General features: G+C 34.8%; 1 protein-coding gene and 1 pseudogene across 1 annotated transcript in view; both read right to left on the reverse strand.

Moving 5' to 3' along the window:
- Window positions 1-2,443: 2,443 nt before the first annotated feature.
- CATSPERT (catsper channel auxiliary subunit tau) overlaps window positions 2,444-17,478 on the reverse strand; it is an 85,297-nt gene continuing 70,262 nt past the window's right edge. Inside the window, exons 14-16 of the mRNA XM_019726809.3 lie at window positions 11,012-11,086; window positions 5,889-9,368; window positions 2,444-3,279 (exon numbers count right to left, since the gene is read on the reverse strand). Coding sequence (XP_019582368.3) covers window positions 3,004-3,279; window positions 5,889-9,368; window positions 11,012-11,086 — 3,831 coding nt within the window. The 3' untranslated portion in view covers window positions 2,444-3,003. The remainder of the gene's footprint in view (window positions 3,280-5,888; window positions 9,369-11,011; window positions 11,087-17,478) is intronic.
- On the reverse strand, window positions 11,379-11,442 carry LOC148754894 (U2 spliceosomal RNA; annotated as a pseudogene).

Below are 17,478 nucleotides of genomic sequence, written 5' to 3' on the forward strand. Positions count from 1 at the left end.
GTCTCAAAAAGTATGTAGTTTCAACTGTAGTAAATTGGGACCTACCTCAGTAGCTTTTTCTTAATCTGTACACTCTTATTAAGCAACCGAGATCTGCCAAGGTGGAGGAGGGAGAGGAGATGAATAGTATTTGAGGCCCCGAGATTACCTGTGGTGGCAGGGGCTATAGTATTCCACTAACCTCCTAAATGCTCACAGGAATCATAGAGGAGGTTCTCCCAAATCTGTGTGGAGTATTGATAGTGCTAAAAGTGGACTGTGGAGACCATGAAACAGTGCCTCTCAGATCTCCTGTGAGTATATTATGGTTTGCCACAGAAACAGAACCAAGAGGAGATTTATTACGTGGCATTGGCCCACATGCTTCTGGAGGCTGACAAGTCCCAAGATCTGCAAGGTGAGTGGGCAAGCTGGAAACCCAAGAGAACCAATGGTGTTCTGGTCCGTGGCTGGCAGGCTAAAGACTCAGGAAGAGCTGATATTTCAGTCTGAGTCCAAAAGCAGGAGAAAGCTGATGTCCCAGTTTGCAGGCAGGCAGGCAGGAGGAATTCTCATACTCGGGCGAGGGTCAGCCTTTTTAGGCCTTGAACTGGTGAGGCCCACCCATATCAAGGAAGGCAATCCACTTTACTCAGTCTACAGATTTAGATGTTAATTTCACCCCACAACACCCTCATAGAAACACCCAGAATAATGTTTGGCCATATATCTGGGCATCCTGTGGCCCAGTCAAATTGACACATGAAATTAACCATCACAGTAGAAACTGTATTCAACTGATAGCCTCATCCCGAGAGTGAGTATCTTAAATTTTGTCCCATAGGTTCCTTGCTTGCTGTATTAGCTTTGTATTGTTGTTATACTAGATTACCACAAACTTATTGGCTTGAAATAACAAATTTATTATTTTACAGTTGTGGAGGTCAGAAATTTAAAATGGGTTGGCAAAGCCAAAGCTATGTTCCTTCTGGAGGCTTCTAGGGGCTGCGTGCCTCCCTTTGCTTCATGGGCCAGCATTATTCCTTCTGTTTCGGTGATCACATCTCCTTCTCTGACTCCAACCCTTGTGATCGCATTGGTCCCACCCAGATAATCCAGGATAATCTCCCCATCTCAAAATCCTTAATCCTAGCCGCAGTCCCTTTTGCCAGGTAAGGTAACATCTTCACAGGTTTCTGGGATTAGGGCATGGGTATGTTTGGGGATCATTATTCTGCCTACCACTCATGTCTAAACATCTCAGTGTCTGCTTTCTGAAGGACCCAAACTTGCAGTCACCTCAGCTAAAATACCCTCCTATGAGCTTCTATAGTACTTTTCCCAAACAATTCTGTGTTTATGTCACCAATAGACTGTGGACTCCTTGAGAATATTGTCTCATTCACTAGTGTTTAGCAAAGTGTTAGGCATATTATGGACATTTAATAAATAAAGAATTCAACCTTGAATAAAGGGTATGGGATTTAAAAAAATTTTTTTTAAAAAAAGACGACAACTTGAGATATTTCTATGGTAGGAAATTTTGAACTCTTTGTCACAGTATTGCTATTAAAAGTTTGATGAGGCAAAGGGGTTTGAGATTTCCTACTAGTAAATATTGCCCCTTTTACTGCAAGGCACACCAGTGGTTTTCTTCCTAGGTACTGCTGGTCAATTGCCTGTTGGCTCTTAAATCCATTTCTCCACGCTTCCCCTGCTCTGCTGTAGTTCACAGGGAACTACATTTTCCACGCACTCTCACTCTCTGGTTTCCAGGGAGGCAACGGTGGAAGATAAGGCTCTTGCTAATCTCTCGATTGCCTCACCACCGCTTGATTTCTTGGCCTTGGTTCCGTCACCCATCGAAACCAATTCCCTGTGTTCCTTCCACCTGAAAGAGCCAGCGTTATTAGGTTGGTACAAAAGTAATCGCGGTTTAAAAGGAATTGCAAAAACTGCGATTACTTTTGCACCAACCTATTTGTGTTTTCCCAATTATATTCCTACTGATAACTTTGAGGATTACTAGAAATTCTTGGTCTCCCCTCCAAAAATTACTACCTTTTTTGGGGGGAGACCAAGAATTTCTAGTAATCCTCAAAGTAATGATTATACCATTACATGAATGATCAGGAATTATATTTTCCTTCACCCAATCTATTTAAACCCCATAGTCTTTATGGTTTCTGGGAGACAAAATTGAAACTGACAAAAATTCTATAAATTGAAGTTTTGGCTTTCCAAGTTCAAGATCCAAATAAGTACTTGATAGGAATAGAACCAATTCTCAAAAGTCTGACTTAAATCCGGGGTTGATTTAGATAGATAATTTTTTACGCAGTTTCTACAATTTTATACAGCTTCTTGGGTTTTGTATTATTAAAGAGGCCCTTACATAGTTTTTCAAATAAGTTAGAAAGTCACTCCAGTGTAGTTGATGCCTCAGGAACTAGTCTTAAATCTGTTATTATTTTTATAGTGTAAAAAATTGTAATATACAATGATATTAAAATTAACAGAAGTTCTATAGGCCCAGAGACTGCATTTTGTCGAATCTAGAAACAACTAGAGCTGAAGTGTAAAAGTATACTCATAACTAAAAGCTAAAATATAAACAACTGCAAGTAGAGAACTAGAAAACTGAGTGGACAAAGATTGTTTAGAGCATAACACAGATTTGGGAAATCAGAGGACTACAAATTGGAGTGATACTGTTACACAGTGAGAAAAGCTGGGAAAAAACTTTACTGGTGCATATGAACTGAGTATGTATTTCTGGGTTTGTTCCTTCTGGTTCATAAACAAACATTTACATCAAAAAGTTTCTGTTACATTTTAATTAAACAAAATGGTTCGAACAAGACAACATTTGGTTGCTGACTTCTATCACACAAAAGGACAGATCTCCAAACCATTTTGTTAACTGGAGAAATGATATCCTGACCATTGGCCTCGCATAGCATTCTGAACTGTTTAACAATTGGATAACATCACAAATGAGTAAACATTTTTCAACATTTTCTTTCAATTGTTTTTTGGCCACAGTTTTTGGATTTCATAATCTGGGCTTGTATCATTTAAATGAACCAAACCTGCTGAAACCATTCGAGGACTTGTAAATGTTCCAGTGTAGCTTTCTCGTTGTTTGTTAACCTCTGGAGCAGTATATGGTCTTGCAGAATGTTTTAACCAATTATGGCTATCATCTGGGCTCTTTCCTAAAAGAATTCCTCTTGATGTTGCTTTTTCAAAATGCTGAAATGAGGTCAAATGTAAATCCTCAGATCTATCCAAATAATCCTAAATATTGAAATAAAAAAATCAGGTTGGTGAGTTAGGTTTCTTAAAGGTATATACTTTAAATTTACAAGGACTAAAGTTTGTAATATCATCAACAGTTTGAGACAAAGATTGAGAGCATCAAATGTTTTATAGGTAGTCCCTAAAATCAGACCCTACACCCAAAGCCTCCTATTAGGAACTACTATAGAAACTGCTTAAAAAAGAAACTTACTGTTTCAAAGGATGTTATTTCAAAATATATATTTAAAAAGATATATCAAAAGAAGATATAAAGCTGGAAACCGGAAAACTTCAGGGAGCTATCCTCAGGGGTCGGATTCCTAGGCAAACCAGCCAGCCTAGTCTATGATTATTCTCCAAAATACATCTTCCTTGATCCCAAATATAAAATCTTGAACTCTTACATTTTACTTTTTATATCATCCAAACTTTCATTCCTTAGAAGTTAATGAACACCTTTAGAGAGTGCCCAGCATCTAAGAATATGGTTATAATGTTTATATTAAAATAATACAAAATTTTATATAGATTCTGAGAGTAAACACATAAAACATTCAGGAAAATAACTGGAAGCCTATACACCAAAATAATTTTTAAAATGGTGGTTGTGTTAAGGTGGTGGGATTATGGGCTGTTTTCCTTTTTGTCTTTTTTTCAATTTTTTAAATAATGACTATATTTTATAATAAAAATGTAATAATCTACAAGTACCCCCTAAAAGGGTACGGAGCTGTTAGTCATTCTCTAATTAGTATAATATAAACTAGTTTCCTTTTACAGTTTGAGCAGCCAGTCCCTTAACAATTCATAGAGATGGCTACACCAAAGGCATGGGCAGCTTTCTTTTGCTGAGTAAGTGGGAGTGGTTTATTAGAATTGGAGGGCTGGGGGAGGTTGGGCAGAACTGAGAATTGGACAGCAACAAAGAGATTTATAAAAAAGGAGGTATGAAGAGTCTAAACACAAATTCGACCTACTTTACATTTTTGCCTGGGTTAGCAGAGGGCAAGGAAACATTCTCCCTCTTCCCTCTTACGTGCGTGGAGCAATTAAGTAATCCACACTATTAAGGAATTTCTGCTACACTGGTGAGTAATATACATGTTTTGCTTCACAGTTGATATAACTGGTTGCCAGAGTGCCAGCGAGAGTATATGGAGACCCACACCACTGATTATTTTTCTGAATGCTCCTACAGTTTTGATTCCTTTGGGAGATTCTTGGATGTTAGAAAATCACATAAGCAAGTCTTTCTGATGATCTGAAAAATTCCCTCTTACCATGCAATTCTCTGTTGTCAGTGTCACTAGAGAGAAAAGTTCAGGTACCCTTTAACAGAGGGAGATAAAGATGATGCTATCTCCCACTCATAGGATAAGGGTTCTGAGATCCTATATGATCTCATACCATAATAACATAGACATTATTTTTGTTTTATTTGAAAAAGTGATATGAACAATTCTATTTGTCTAAAGGAACTTCAGAAAGTCTTTCCTTTCCAAAAACTATGAACTCATCCTCCAATTCCTAGTCTGTGCACTCACTCAATATTAAATCACTAAATTTAGATAGAAAAGAGAAATCCAAAGTTGAGAGTATAATCTGTATTGATATTTACCCGGTTACTAATTTGTTTTACTATGTATTTACTAAAGCTAAATATTTGCTTTACCGTGGAAAACCAAAGCAACTATTCTTAAATTAGACCTATTTTCTCATTCAAAGGTAGAATTACATAATCAAATTATCAATATTTTAGAATGTGTAAATTTTCCCAAATGTAGGTCATGCTTATTTATATATACTAACAGATAAGAGCAGTGGTCCAGAAAATTAAAATAAGTCCCTTCCATTCCTAGATTTTAACTTTCTTTAGAATCATTTGTATAAAGTGTAGTAGCAGATTTACCTTTCTGTTTTATGAAATATTAAAGATATATTTGAATTCCCAAGTTTGTCAGCACATGATATAGAAGTGGGGTGGTGGTCAAAGAAGAAGTTAAATTAAAAAATTTGCAATTCATAATCCAATAGATGGTAAATTTGTCATACCCTAAAGCTTAGCAGAATAACTGGCACATAATATCTTTGTTTATGGAAAAGATAATTCAGCTACCTGAAAAAAGACTACATATTTATATCTGCATAAAAAGAAAATCCCAGCTACGTTTCTGTAGTATACAGCCACTGCCAATGGTTGTATAGGTTGTCGCCTGTATAACAGCCCCTGGCTGAAGGGTGAGTCGGGGCTGAAATCCAGGCCATTTTCCATAGACAAAGGCTGTGTGCCCTGGCTCCAGGTTGCGTCATCCTGCAGAAGCTTCCCAGAGAAAAGGGTGCCTTTTTCTAATTTATACTCCAGAGGGGATGCCCTTAATCTATTTTATACAAAGGTACTAAGCATGTTAACAGTCCCCTAATTTTGTGACTGTATTTTGAATCAGGTAAGGTGATTTGAATGTGGGAAGTGTTTTAATTTGGATGTCTGTACATCTTGCGTCAATGAAGTTTACACACACACGCGTGCAGACATATATACTCTAACGTGGATTATTTACAGAACTTTGGAAAATACAGAGGTAGAAGACTTAGAAAAACATTATTACATGTGTAGTTCTTCTTGCAGTCCAATGAAGCAACGTCCTTGGAACAGGTTTCCTTAGAATTCTTGTGGTGGGTGGTGTGGTTGGTAGTATCTTAACTGTCTTGTTAAATGACTTTTTTTGTTTGTTGACAAGGTCTCTTTCTTTCCGGACCTTGGGCTTTAGATTTTCTCTCTTTAATACTTCTGGGAAGAGAGACGGTTTTGAGTTTTTTTCAGCTTCCACAACTTTATATTTAAATGATTGTGATTCAAGGACCTTGGTACATTTTTCATTGCAAATTTCACTTGGTTTTATATGAAGAGCTTGTATTTCCTTTTCGTAATGTGAAGATGTTATTAAATGTTTTTTATTGTTATTATGTCCTTTCAATCTCTGATAACGTTGATCTTCTAATTTTGAGTTCTCCCCAGCCTCTGAACTTAAATGAGTTAAAATGTTCTTCGGCCTGGAAGGAAAAGTGAATTTATTTACGTATTCTTCATCTTCATTTGGCATTTGGCAATAAGGAGTTCTTGGATATGGTGACAGCACTTCAGGTTTTTCCTGTACTACCAATTGGTAGATATCATTATACTCCTTTTTTTCAAGGGACTTCATTTTTAGTGTCTTTTCAAAGCAAGTGTTTGATTGAGTTATTTTTGGCTTACCACTCCCACTATGTGGATCTTGAATCTCTGTTTTAAAATAAAAATTTTCTGCTTGAGGAAGCCGCGTGAAACCATGTTCTTTCCTTTCTTTCTGAAGCACTGTATCTGTCAGTCTTTCTGATGACTTCTTTAATGGAATTGCCTGGGTATTTTTGTTGGAAGAAGTTTGTACTTTAATTAGAGTCAGTGTTTTAGCTCCTTCTTTAGGATAAAATCTTTTCTGTTCTTTAATTATTGATGGATTTTCTTTAATATTCTGTAAGGAAAAATACTCCTTTTCTTCCTTTCTGGTCAATTCTGTTTCTACAAGTCTATCCTCAGGAACCTTTTGTAAAGTGGTTTTATGAACAATTTCTGAATTTTTATTTTGCTCTTCTGAATGCTCCTCCATAAATTGATTTTCATCTCTAAAAGATAAATCTGGCTTTATGTATTTTAATAGTGTGGAACTAGAATTAATCAAATTTATATGGTGGCTGATTCCCTCTAATTGCCTTTCACTGATTAGTCCTGATTTTGAAAGTTTTTCTATAAAAAGTCTCTGCAGGTGTTTGCTTAAATAAGCTTTTAGATTCAATAGTTCATTTTCTGATAATGATATTAGACAGTTTTGCAGAGATTCATTTAAAGGATATTTCATGTTTACTTCCGGCCTTCTACCAGAACTCCCCCTTGAAATATCTTGTCCTAACTTGTGAAAAGGTATTAAAAAACTTTTGGTTCTTAGAGAAGGTATGTTTGAGTGTATAGGTTCAGGTTCTGTATCTTTCAATAAACTGCTTTCTGAAGTGTTTTTTAGGAAATAGTTTTGGAGAATTTCATTTAAAAAAGACCTTAGCCTTATTTCCAAATGTTTATCTATGAAATGATGATTAAAATTATTTACAAAAGACGTGGTTTCTTTTACAGTTTCTGAATATTTCTCCAGAAAAACATTTTGCCCGTTTGGTTCTGCTTCCTCATTCATCAAATACAGATTTTGATCGATTTTTGGTAAGTCCTCTCTGGTGATATGTCCTGATTTTGAAAGTCTTTCTACAAGGTAATGCTGGATATGTTTACTTAATTCAGATTTTAGATTTTTAATTTCTGATTCTGAGAGTTCTTCTAGAAATGTACGCAGCTTTGGATTCAAACTAGGTTTTCTGTCTAATATGTCTGCTTTATCAAAATTCTCTTCGATTTCTTCAAGGTCTTCTATATTATTTGAAAAAGGATGTTGAGTTAATCTTTCTAAATCTTTTTCTGGTTGTCTTCTTTCAGACTGATATATGAAAAAAACATTAAATAAGTTTCTTAAGAAAGATTTTAACATTACATCTGACTCATTAAATTTACCCATTAACAAGTTACTTAAATTTTCTAAGGTAGAATTTAGATCATTTTCTTCTCTGTCAAGACTCTGACCATTACTTGGCAAATCTGTTTTTTTATCTGAGGTGGACTGATATTTTAAATTTTGTGGGGACATATTTTGGCTGTTGTCTATAAATTCAGCTCTATTTAAAAAAGCAGTGGCTTCTTTGGAAATAATGGGTATATTCTGCTTTGAAAGAGAATTTGTTTTGGTTTTAGTTTCTAAATAATCCTCTGTAGAATCCTTTGGCTTTTCTTTAACAAAGGCTGTCTCTGTATCCAGCAAAGAACTCTTCTGGTATTCTTTATCTATCACTTTGATTATCCCAGATTCTAAAAGAGTATCTATAGGAAATGCTTGTATTATCTGGCTTATAATAGATTTGGCTTCTGGCGATTCTGTTTCAGCGTTTTCTTCATAGTGAACTAGAATATTTGAAGATACACTCTCCAAAGCTGTGGGATATTGATTCTGCCAGTTCATCTGTGTCTCGCTCGATTCTTCCACTCCCATCTCCAACTCAGAGAAGATGGGTGCAGTGAATATTTGCTTTATAACATAATCATGTGCAGTGTCATTGAAACCTGGTTTGGAGCTGGATACTTCACTTTCTAAATGTTTCGTTTTGAAACTATTCTTTTTTTTCATTGGAAAGGCTACCTCACCAGCCTCGAAGTGTTTTTCAGAGACAAATTCCCTTCCTACCTCTGGAGAATTTCCTGGTCCACCTTCTGAAAGTGAATCTGTAGGAATATCTTTAATTATTGGACTTGTAAGAGACTTTGAATTTAAAATGTCTCTTTTCGAAAGCCTTGGGCTTTTTAAATCTTGGGCTTTTTCAAATAGTTTGTCTTCCAAACTACTTGGTGGTTTATCATGCACCCTTAGAAACAGAGAACTATGACTGTTCTGTCTTACTTCAGTGTCCACAGGAACTTCTGGTTCAGAAAATAATTTATCTGAAAGATCTTGCAGATGTTCACTTAAAATTAACTTGAGCACCACTGATTGTTTTAAATTTTCTATGTTGGAAGTAAGATTTAATGATTTTGAGAGGCGACATGTATTTACATTTCTAGTCAGTGATTCTCCTTCAAAGTTTGGTAAAGATACATTTGGTAGTCTTTCCTTTAAATTATTCTCAGTATTTGAAGTCTTTATGGTGGTGATAGCAGGATCACGGGCTAATTTATTCTCAGTGTCTAAAGTCTTTACTTCGGTGTTACCAGGATCACCATCGGCTAACATTTTCTTAGTGTCTACAGTCTCAGTTGTGGTGATATCAAGACCATGCGGCCAGATTTTATTAGTAAGCCTTGCAGTTTCTGAATGTGTTGGGTAAGGAGGATCTTGGTCTTCATACTCTATAATTTCTGCACTTGAAATGTTTCTACATTTGGACATATCTTGGTCCTTTCTTTTTCTGATTGACATTTTGTGAAAAGGATCAAAACTGTCCTTGTTGAACTTCTGGAACTGTAATATTAAAAACAAAAAAGGTAAGAAATTCTGTAACATTTATTTTGAATTTATAATACATTTTCTCACTAATTTCCTTTGCGTAATCTGTCAATTTATTCTTCCTCCTAACTTCTACAGAGAGAAAACTAACTTTAATTATTTTTTAAATATTTGAGGTTGGAATATTAATGAGAATTTTAATGTAAAATTTTTAAATTCCTAACTCTGATACTATTTTGTGTACAAGAGTTTTTTGCTACCTGGAATATTTGTAAATACTTAAAAGGCACTCATAAATAGTGGGTTTTTGTTTTTTTAAGAATTCAATTTCCAGTGCTGGCTGCATTTGCTTAGACAATGGCCAACATCAGGATCAAGTCCTACCCATATAGTTATAGTATCAATGTAGAAAATTTTTAAAAATGCAAAGCAAGTAGTAGATAGCCCATTAAAAGTATCATTTATATTCTTTAAAGGCTGACTTAGGGGCTTATATCATCTGCCTTTAAGTCTGAGAGTTTCAACAGTGATGATGCGTTCCACCCAACCCTTAGCATGCATGTCACCATAGAATCTTGTTTTTTTGATGAATACTATATATTCCTCTGAAATGGTTAAGAGACAGCAGTATAAAAAATGTTAGATTATAGTGAAATTTCAGTGTAATATCCATAGGCAGCTTTGTAGCTCTGCGATCAGGCTACTCTATCGCCGAAATAACCTTCAAAATGAAGTCTCTTATTTAAACCCTTTGTTCATACAACTTCTACATCATCCAATTGAAAAAAGCAAAATGTGAAATAATCAGCCTGGAATTAGTTTTAGTTTATTTTAACTTAGTATTTCAAGCTTCATTTCAATTCATGCAATTTATTATGACTGGTTTTCAAAAGCTGGTTGATTCCCAGGTGACAGCATAAGAATCCCCTTGGTGTTTTTGAGGAGTAAAGATTCCTAGGCTCCATTTCCAGATTGAGATTCATTAGGTCAGAGGTGGAACCTGGGAATAGCAGTTTTTAAAAAGATACTCATGGGGGCTGGGCCGGTGGCTCAGGAGGTTAGAGCTCTGTGCTGCTAACTCCGAAGGCTGCCGGTTCGATGCCCACATGGGCCAGTGGGCTCTCAACCACAAGGTTGCCAGTTCAATTCCTCGACTCCCTCAAGGGATGGTGGGCAGCGCCCCCTGCAATTAAAATTGAACACGGCACCTTGAGCTGAGCTGCCTCTGAGCTCCCGGATGGCTCAGTTGGTTGGAGAGTGTCCTCTGAACCATAAGGTTGCCAGTTCAACTCCCGCAAGGGATGGTGGGCTGTGCCCCCTGCAACTAGCAACTGCAACTGGACCTGGAGCTGAGCTGTGCCCTCCACAACTAAGACTGAAAGAACAACAACTTGAAGCTGAACAGAACCCTCCACAACTAAGATTGAAAGGACAACAACTTGACTTGGAGAAAAGTCCTGGAAGTGCACACTGTTTCCCAATAAAGTACTGTTCCCCTTCCCAAATAAAATCTTAAAAAAAAAAAAAAACATTTAAAAAAAAAAAAAAGATACTCAGGTGTTTCTAATGGGTAATTTGGTTTTGGAACCATTAAGTTTCATAATGTATTAGAGAAAGCTAGTATAATTGATATTGGGATAGGATAACTCAGGACACACCTGATATGTTGGTTTGAATTCTGTACATTCTGGTCTGAAAGATGGTACAGTGTATTCTTTTTGTGTAAAAGCCACCTTATAAGAGAGAAGTTTTAAGTTTAGACTGCTTGGAATGCAAAGATATTTCCCAATATAATTTTATTTTTTCAATAGTCATTAAAGATATAAAAAGAATTTAAAACCTAAATAAGTATTTTTCTCATAAGTACTATACTTTATTTTGCCAATTATCAAATAAATCTGCACATGTAATATATATATACATATATAATCTTAACTTCCTTGATACATACTGTAATATTCATTCTATCACATTTATAAAATGAAAACAATGCACAACTTCAAGCAGAAACAAAGATAGAAAACAGAATTGTCAAAACAAATGTAATCTAATTTTACACTTGATCTTAGCCAAAAGGCCGAGAAGCGATGTAATCTAATTTTAAAAGGTTGTGAAATGCTTTAGATAATAAATGGCATCTGATATTATATTGAAACAGCATTTTCAATGATACTCAGCCTGTAATTGTTAAATGGGTACTTAACACTGCCACACCTGGATAAGGGCTTTGCTAATTTTCTCATGAAAAGAGGTAAGATATTAATGCCCAAATTATGTTTGATTTGTCCTTAGAGTGGAAATTCCATATAATGTTGACTTTGTACTGTAAATCCTGTCATTTAAAAAATTATTTACTTTACACATTTAGAAATATTACTCATTCTCTTATTTAAATTTATTTAAAAAGTATTCCTTATTTTTTCTATGAATTTACTTGTCTTTAATTAATTAACAAACATATTATAAACCAGGCACTCTTCTAAGTACTAGATCACAGTTGCTCCCTTCTCCCTTCATTCCTTGCCTCAATGATGGTAACACTTAAATATAATCAGCCCTAAAACAAAATCCATCTATTTAAAGACAACACATTTTACGATGTTTGATTTAGAAATAAAATACTTCATAAAAAAAAAAAAAAAAAAAGAAAGAAAAGTATTGGCTCATATATCTAGGAGATCTGGTTTCAGGGACTCAATGTGACCAGGTCACTCTCTCTCTACATCTCTTTCTTCCTCTCTCAGTGTTGGCTTTCATTGGCATTTTTCTCTTGGTAGAAAAATGACCACTGCTAGCTCTTGATATAAATGACTAAATTCTTTTCTTAATATTCTTATATCACATTATATGGTCATCCTTGTAGTCACAGAGGCAGCGTCAGGTTTGCCAACTACATCAAGGATTGGCGGTGGGGCAGGGATGATACCCTCAAGAAGGGATACTGACAGACAAAAATTTGTTAATTATATGGATGATTAATAAATAGTGTTGAGATAACTGTCTATCCATTTCAGTGAAAGTATCAGTAGATTCTTACTTCATACAAAAAAATAAAGTATAGCTGGATTAAACAGTTAAACATAAAAAATATATACTGGAAAAACATCTAGGAGAATATTGACATAATCTTGGGGAGGGGAAGGACCTTCTAAACAAGATATAAACTAGTAGCCACAAAGGAAAAGGTGACAGATTTGACAACATAAACATTTAAAATTTCTGTAAGGGCCCTAGAGAAGTTAAAAAACATAGATAACAAACATCATAGATAACAAAACATTGGTATTCAAACCATATAAAACATTCTCACATATAAACAAATAAACACAACCCAATTTGTAAATATGGGCAAAAATTGTAAACAGTCAAATAACAGAAATACAAATGGATAATAAGCACATTAAAATTATTCACGCTTGTTAATAATCAGGAAAATGTAAATGAAAATATCAATGAAATATCATTTTTATACATCAAATTAACAAAAACTAAAATAATCAGGGTGTGGGATGATGGGTATTTTCCTACATTTTGAGTGTAAATGCAAATTAGCAAATCTGAATTAAAGAATAATTTGGCAGTATCTATTAGAATGAAATATGCTCATATACTGTGACCCAACAATTCTACTTTTCATATTTATAATATACTTGTACAGGTGAATAAAGACAATACTTACCATTTAGCAAATGACTATTATGTTCCAAGCCCTTTATAATTCTTTGAAATAGATGATAGTATACTCATTTTGCAGATGAGAAAACTGAAACTCAGATGTAAGTTGCCCAAAATTATATGACCGTGGAAGTGGAAGAATCTAGATTTGAATTTAGATATTTCTGCCTGTAAAATCCAAGCTCTTTTTACTGTTTCATACTAGTTCTCTTACCATCACCAAACACTGCTTTTCATTGGTGGGTAAAGTTAAATTCCTCATCCCTTCCCACCTTTCTTGCATCCTGATCTTTGGGAAGATGTTTTAGAATCTAGCCATTGTCAGGGTTTAAATAGAAACTAATAAAGCCAAATCTGGAAAGTCTTAATTTATAAAGGGGCTCTAAAAATGTGAAGGAATTATTGAAAGACTGTCACCTAAATCAGCTATGAGTTGAAAGAGATGTTAGTCCTTTCCAATTCTGATTAGCACTCCAGAAGTTTGTCTCAAAATACCACATTTCTTTAACACCCTGTCTACCTTGGTTCATAAAAAAACTCTTCAAACAACTTCAAAGTTTATTTTACTATGGAATTCTGAGGATTTTACGACTTGTTTGTGAAGCAATTAGCTTAGGAATTTGTTCTAGAACTCTGACATGTCTTCAATTTACAAGCCTGTTGCTTAGGTGATAGATTCTTTCAACCTTCCAAGTCTGTTGATTCTATGTAACCTATGTTTTATCAGTTATCTTGTTCAGCATATCTTGTTCAATTTAATTTAGTTTTATCTGTCATATACTGGTCTGACTACCACCTTTAAGAAAAATATTTAAGGTAAGTTTTATTTTTTATTTTTTAATAATTAAACTCTTTATTTGAAATAATCGTAGATTCACATGCATTTGTAGGAAATAACACACAGCCCACATGCCCTTTACCCAGTTTCCCTCAGGAATAACATTTTATAGAACTAGTAAAATATCACAACCAGGATATTGACATTATATAGTCAGGATGCAGAATATTTCCACAAGGATCCTTGACGCCCTTTTATAGTCACACCCATTTCTTTCCTACCTCTACCCCCTACTGGGGGTAGGGGGTAGAGGTAGTCTGGCAACCGCTAATCCGTTCTTTATTATAATTTTGTAATTTTAAGAGTGTTATGTAAATAGAGTCATACAATGTATAACATTTTGGGGTCGGATTTTTTCACTCAGCCTAATTCTCTGGAGATTCATCCAGGCTGTTGTATGTATCAATACTTTGTTCTGTTTTACTGCTATTATTCCATGGTATGGATGTACCACAGTTTATTTAGCCATTCGCCAACTGAAGGACATCTGGGTTGTTTCCACTGTTGGGCTATTAAAAAGAAGGCTGCTATGAATATTTGTGTTCAGTTGTTTTTTGTAAACATAAGATTTAATTTCTCTGGGATAAATGCCCCGAGTACAATTGTTGGGTTACAAACCAGTTTTTGTTTTGTTTTTGTTTTTGTTCTTTTTGAGAAACTGCCGATCTGGTTTCAGGAGTGGTTGTAAAATTTTAAATTCCCATTAGCAATTTCTCCACATTGCATCAGTAGTTGGTTTTATCACTGTTTTTTTTTTGTTTTTTTTTTTTAATTTTAGGTATAAGACTTAGGTCAAAGTTTGGTTTTGTTTGCCCAAGGATTTGCTCCAGCACCACTTATTGAAAAGGCTAGCTTTCCTCCACTGAATTGCCTTTACATCATTGTCAAAAATCAGCTGGGCATATTTTTGTGGGTAAATTTCTTGTATGTCTATTCTGTTCCATTGATCTTGGTGTCTCTCTCTCTCTAATACCATACTGTCTCAATTTTTGATTACTGTAGCCATATAGTAGGCCTTAATATCAGGTAAAGTGATTTCTCCTACTTTCCTCTTCTTTTAAAAGATGATTTTAGCTATTCTAGGGCCTGTGTCTTTCTATATAGATTTTAGAATGACCTTGTCTATGTTTACAAAGACCGGGAATTTAAATAAAAAATGCATTAAATTTATAGGTCAATCTGGGTAGACAGAACATCTTTACTATGTCGAGTCTTCCAATCTATGAACATGGTATGTTTTTCCACTTATTTAGGTTGCTTATTTCTTCATTCAGCATTTTGTAGTTTTTATCATACAAATCCTGTACATGTTTTGTCAGATTTATAAGTATTTAATTTTCTTTGGAGTTATTGTAAATATTACTATGTTTTAAGTTGTTCTTTCCACATGTTGTTAGTATATAGAAATGCTATTATTGACTTTTGCATTTTGATTTTGTATCCTTCTACCTTGCTGAACTCATTAGTTCTAGGGTTTTTTTTGGTAGACTCCTTGGTATTTTCTACATAGACAATCCTTTTATCTGAAAATAGAAACAGTTTTATTTCTTCCTTTCCAATCTGTGTGACTTTTATTTACTTTTATTTTTTTATTACAATGGCCAAATTTCTAGTACTATATTGAAAAATAATTGTAAGGCATATATCCTTCCTTTGTTCCTGATCTTGGAAGAAAAGCATTCAGTTTTTCACCATGAAGTATGATGAAAGCTGGAGGTTTTTGCAGATGCTCTTTATCAAGCTGAGGAAGTAACCTTCTAATACTAGTTGGGTGTTTTTATATTATGATTAGGTGTTAAATTTTCTGAAAACCTTTTTTTGTGTCAACTGATAGGATGATCTGCTTTTTTCCCTTTAGTCTGTTACTATGGTACATTACATGGATTTTCATATGTTGAACCAGCATTGCATATCCAGAATAAATACCATTTGTCATGGTATATAATTCTTTTTTACATATTACTGTATTGATGTGGTAGTATTTTGTTGAGGATTTATGCATTAAGTTTATGAGAAACATTGGTCTGTAGTTTTCCTTTTTTATACTGTCTTTATCTGGTTTTGGTATCAGAGTAATATTAGCCTCATAAAGTGAGTTGGAAAGTGTTTCTTCCTCTTCTATTTTTTGGAAGAGATTGTGTAAAGTTAGTGATAATTCTTTTTCGAATGTTTGGTAAAATTTTCCAATGAAACCATTTGGGACACTTCTTTTCCAGGAGCGTTTAAATTACCAATTCAATTTCTTCAATGGCCATGGGAGTATTCAGGTTGTTTAATTCATCTTGGTTGAATTAGTTTGTGGTTTTCCAGGACTTGGCCCATTTCTTCTAAGTTGTCAAATTTATAAGCATAAACTTTTTTGTAATATTTCTTTGTTGTCTTTTTAATGCCTGCAATATCTGTAAAGATACATTCTGTTTCATTCCTGATGCTGGTGATTTGCATCTTCCCTCCTTTCACCTTTGTCAGGCCTGTTAGATGTTTATAAATTTTATTGATTATTTTGAAAAACAGCTTTCTTTGTCTCATTGATTTTCCCTATACTGTTCTAGTTTTCAATTTCAATGATTTCTGCTCTTTATTATTTTTCTTCTTGGTTTGGGTTTATTTTGCTCTTCTTTTTCCAAGTTCTTGAGATAGAGGCTTAGATGATTGATTTGAAAGTTTTCCTTTTTCAGTGTATATGTTTAGTGCTATTCATTTCTCTCAGTGCAGTCTTAACTGTATTTTATCAATTTTGATATGCTCTATTTTCATTTTTATTCAGTTCTATGTATTTTTTTAATTCCTTATGAGACTTCCTCTTTGACCCAGGATTATTTAGAAGTATGATGTTCAACTTCCAAGTGTTTGGAGATTTTCCTGTTTTTCTGTTATTGATTTCTAGTTTGATTCCATGTTATGTAAATGAGACAAAAATGTCCTCTGTACATTGCCGCCTCCACGCCCAGGTTGTTTACTTCTTCACAGCAGGCTAAGACTCAGTAGCTCGAAAACGTGCCAAAGCCAAACTAAATTTTGTATACATCCAGTTATTTTAAACATAACCCCAAATAAACAGATTTTTAGTTATTTAGAGCCTGCCTGCTTTGCATACTCCCATGAAACTGTGCCCAGCATATGCTAGTCATACATAGGATAAACCCTTAGAGTATAAAGACCCCAAGCCTCTGCTGCCTGTTGGAGTTCTCTGACCCCAGAGACTCCCTGCCAGGTCGCTGAGTAAAATAACCAGGCATGTAATCCCGTCTTTGACACGCTTCTGCCCCAGGAATTTCCTTGTCCTTTTTCCCTTCTTTTTGGTGGCCTCCCTGCTGTAGCTTCTGGATGGTCTCATGCTGTGAGCGACTTCCCTCCTCCTGCAAACCTGTCAAAGTGTCACTGAAATAAAGCTTGTGTGTGCTATCGCCACCTCATTGTCATATCTTTCTTTGACCAGCCCACAAATCCCTTGAGTCCTCTATATTCCTTTATGGTCAGAGAGCAGGATTTCATATGGTTTTAATTATTTTAAATGTGCTGCCAACTCTCTCTTTTAAATGGTACATTTAGACCATTTACACTTAAAGGTAATCATTGACATGTCGGTGTTTAAGTTTGCCATTTGTTATT

Source organism: Rhinolophus sinicus, chromosome 17 (assembly GCF_057876585.1).
Source record: "Rhinolophus sinicus isolate RSI-liver-muscle chromosome 17, RSI-T2T, whole genome shotgun sequence".
Classification (NCBI taxonomy): domain Eukaryota; kingdom Metazoa; phylum Chordata; class Mammalia; order Chiroptera; family Rhinolophidae; genus Rhinolophus; species Rhinolophus sinicus.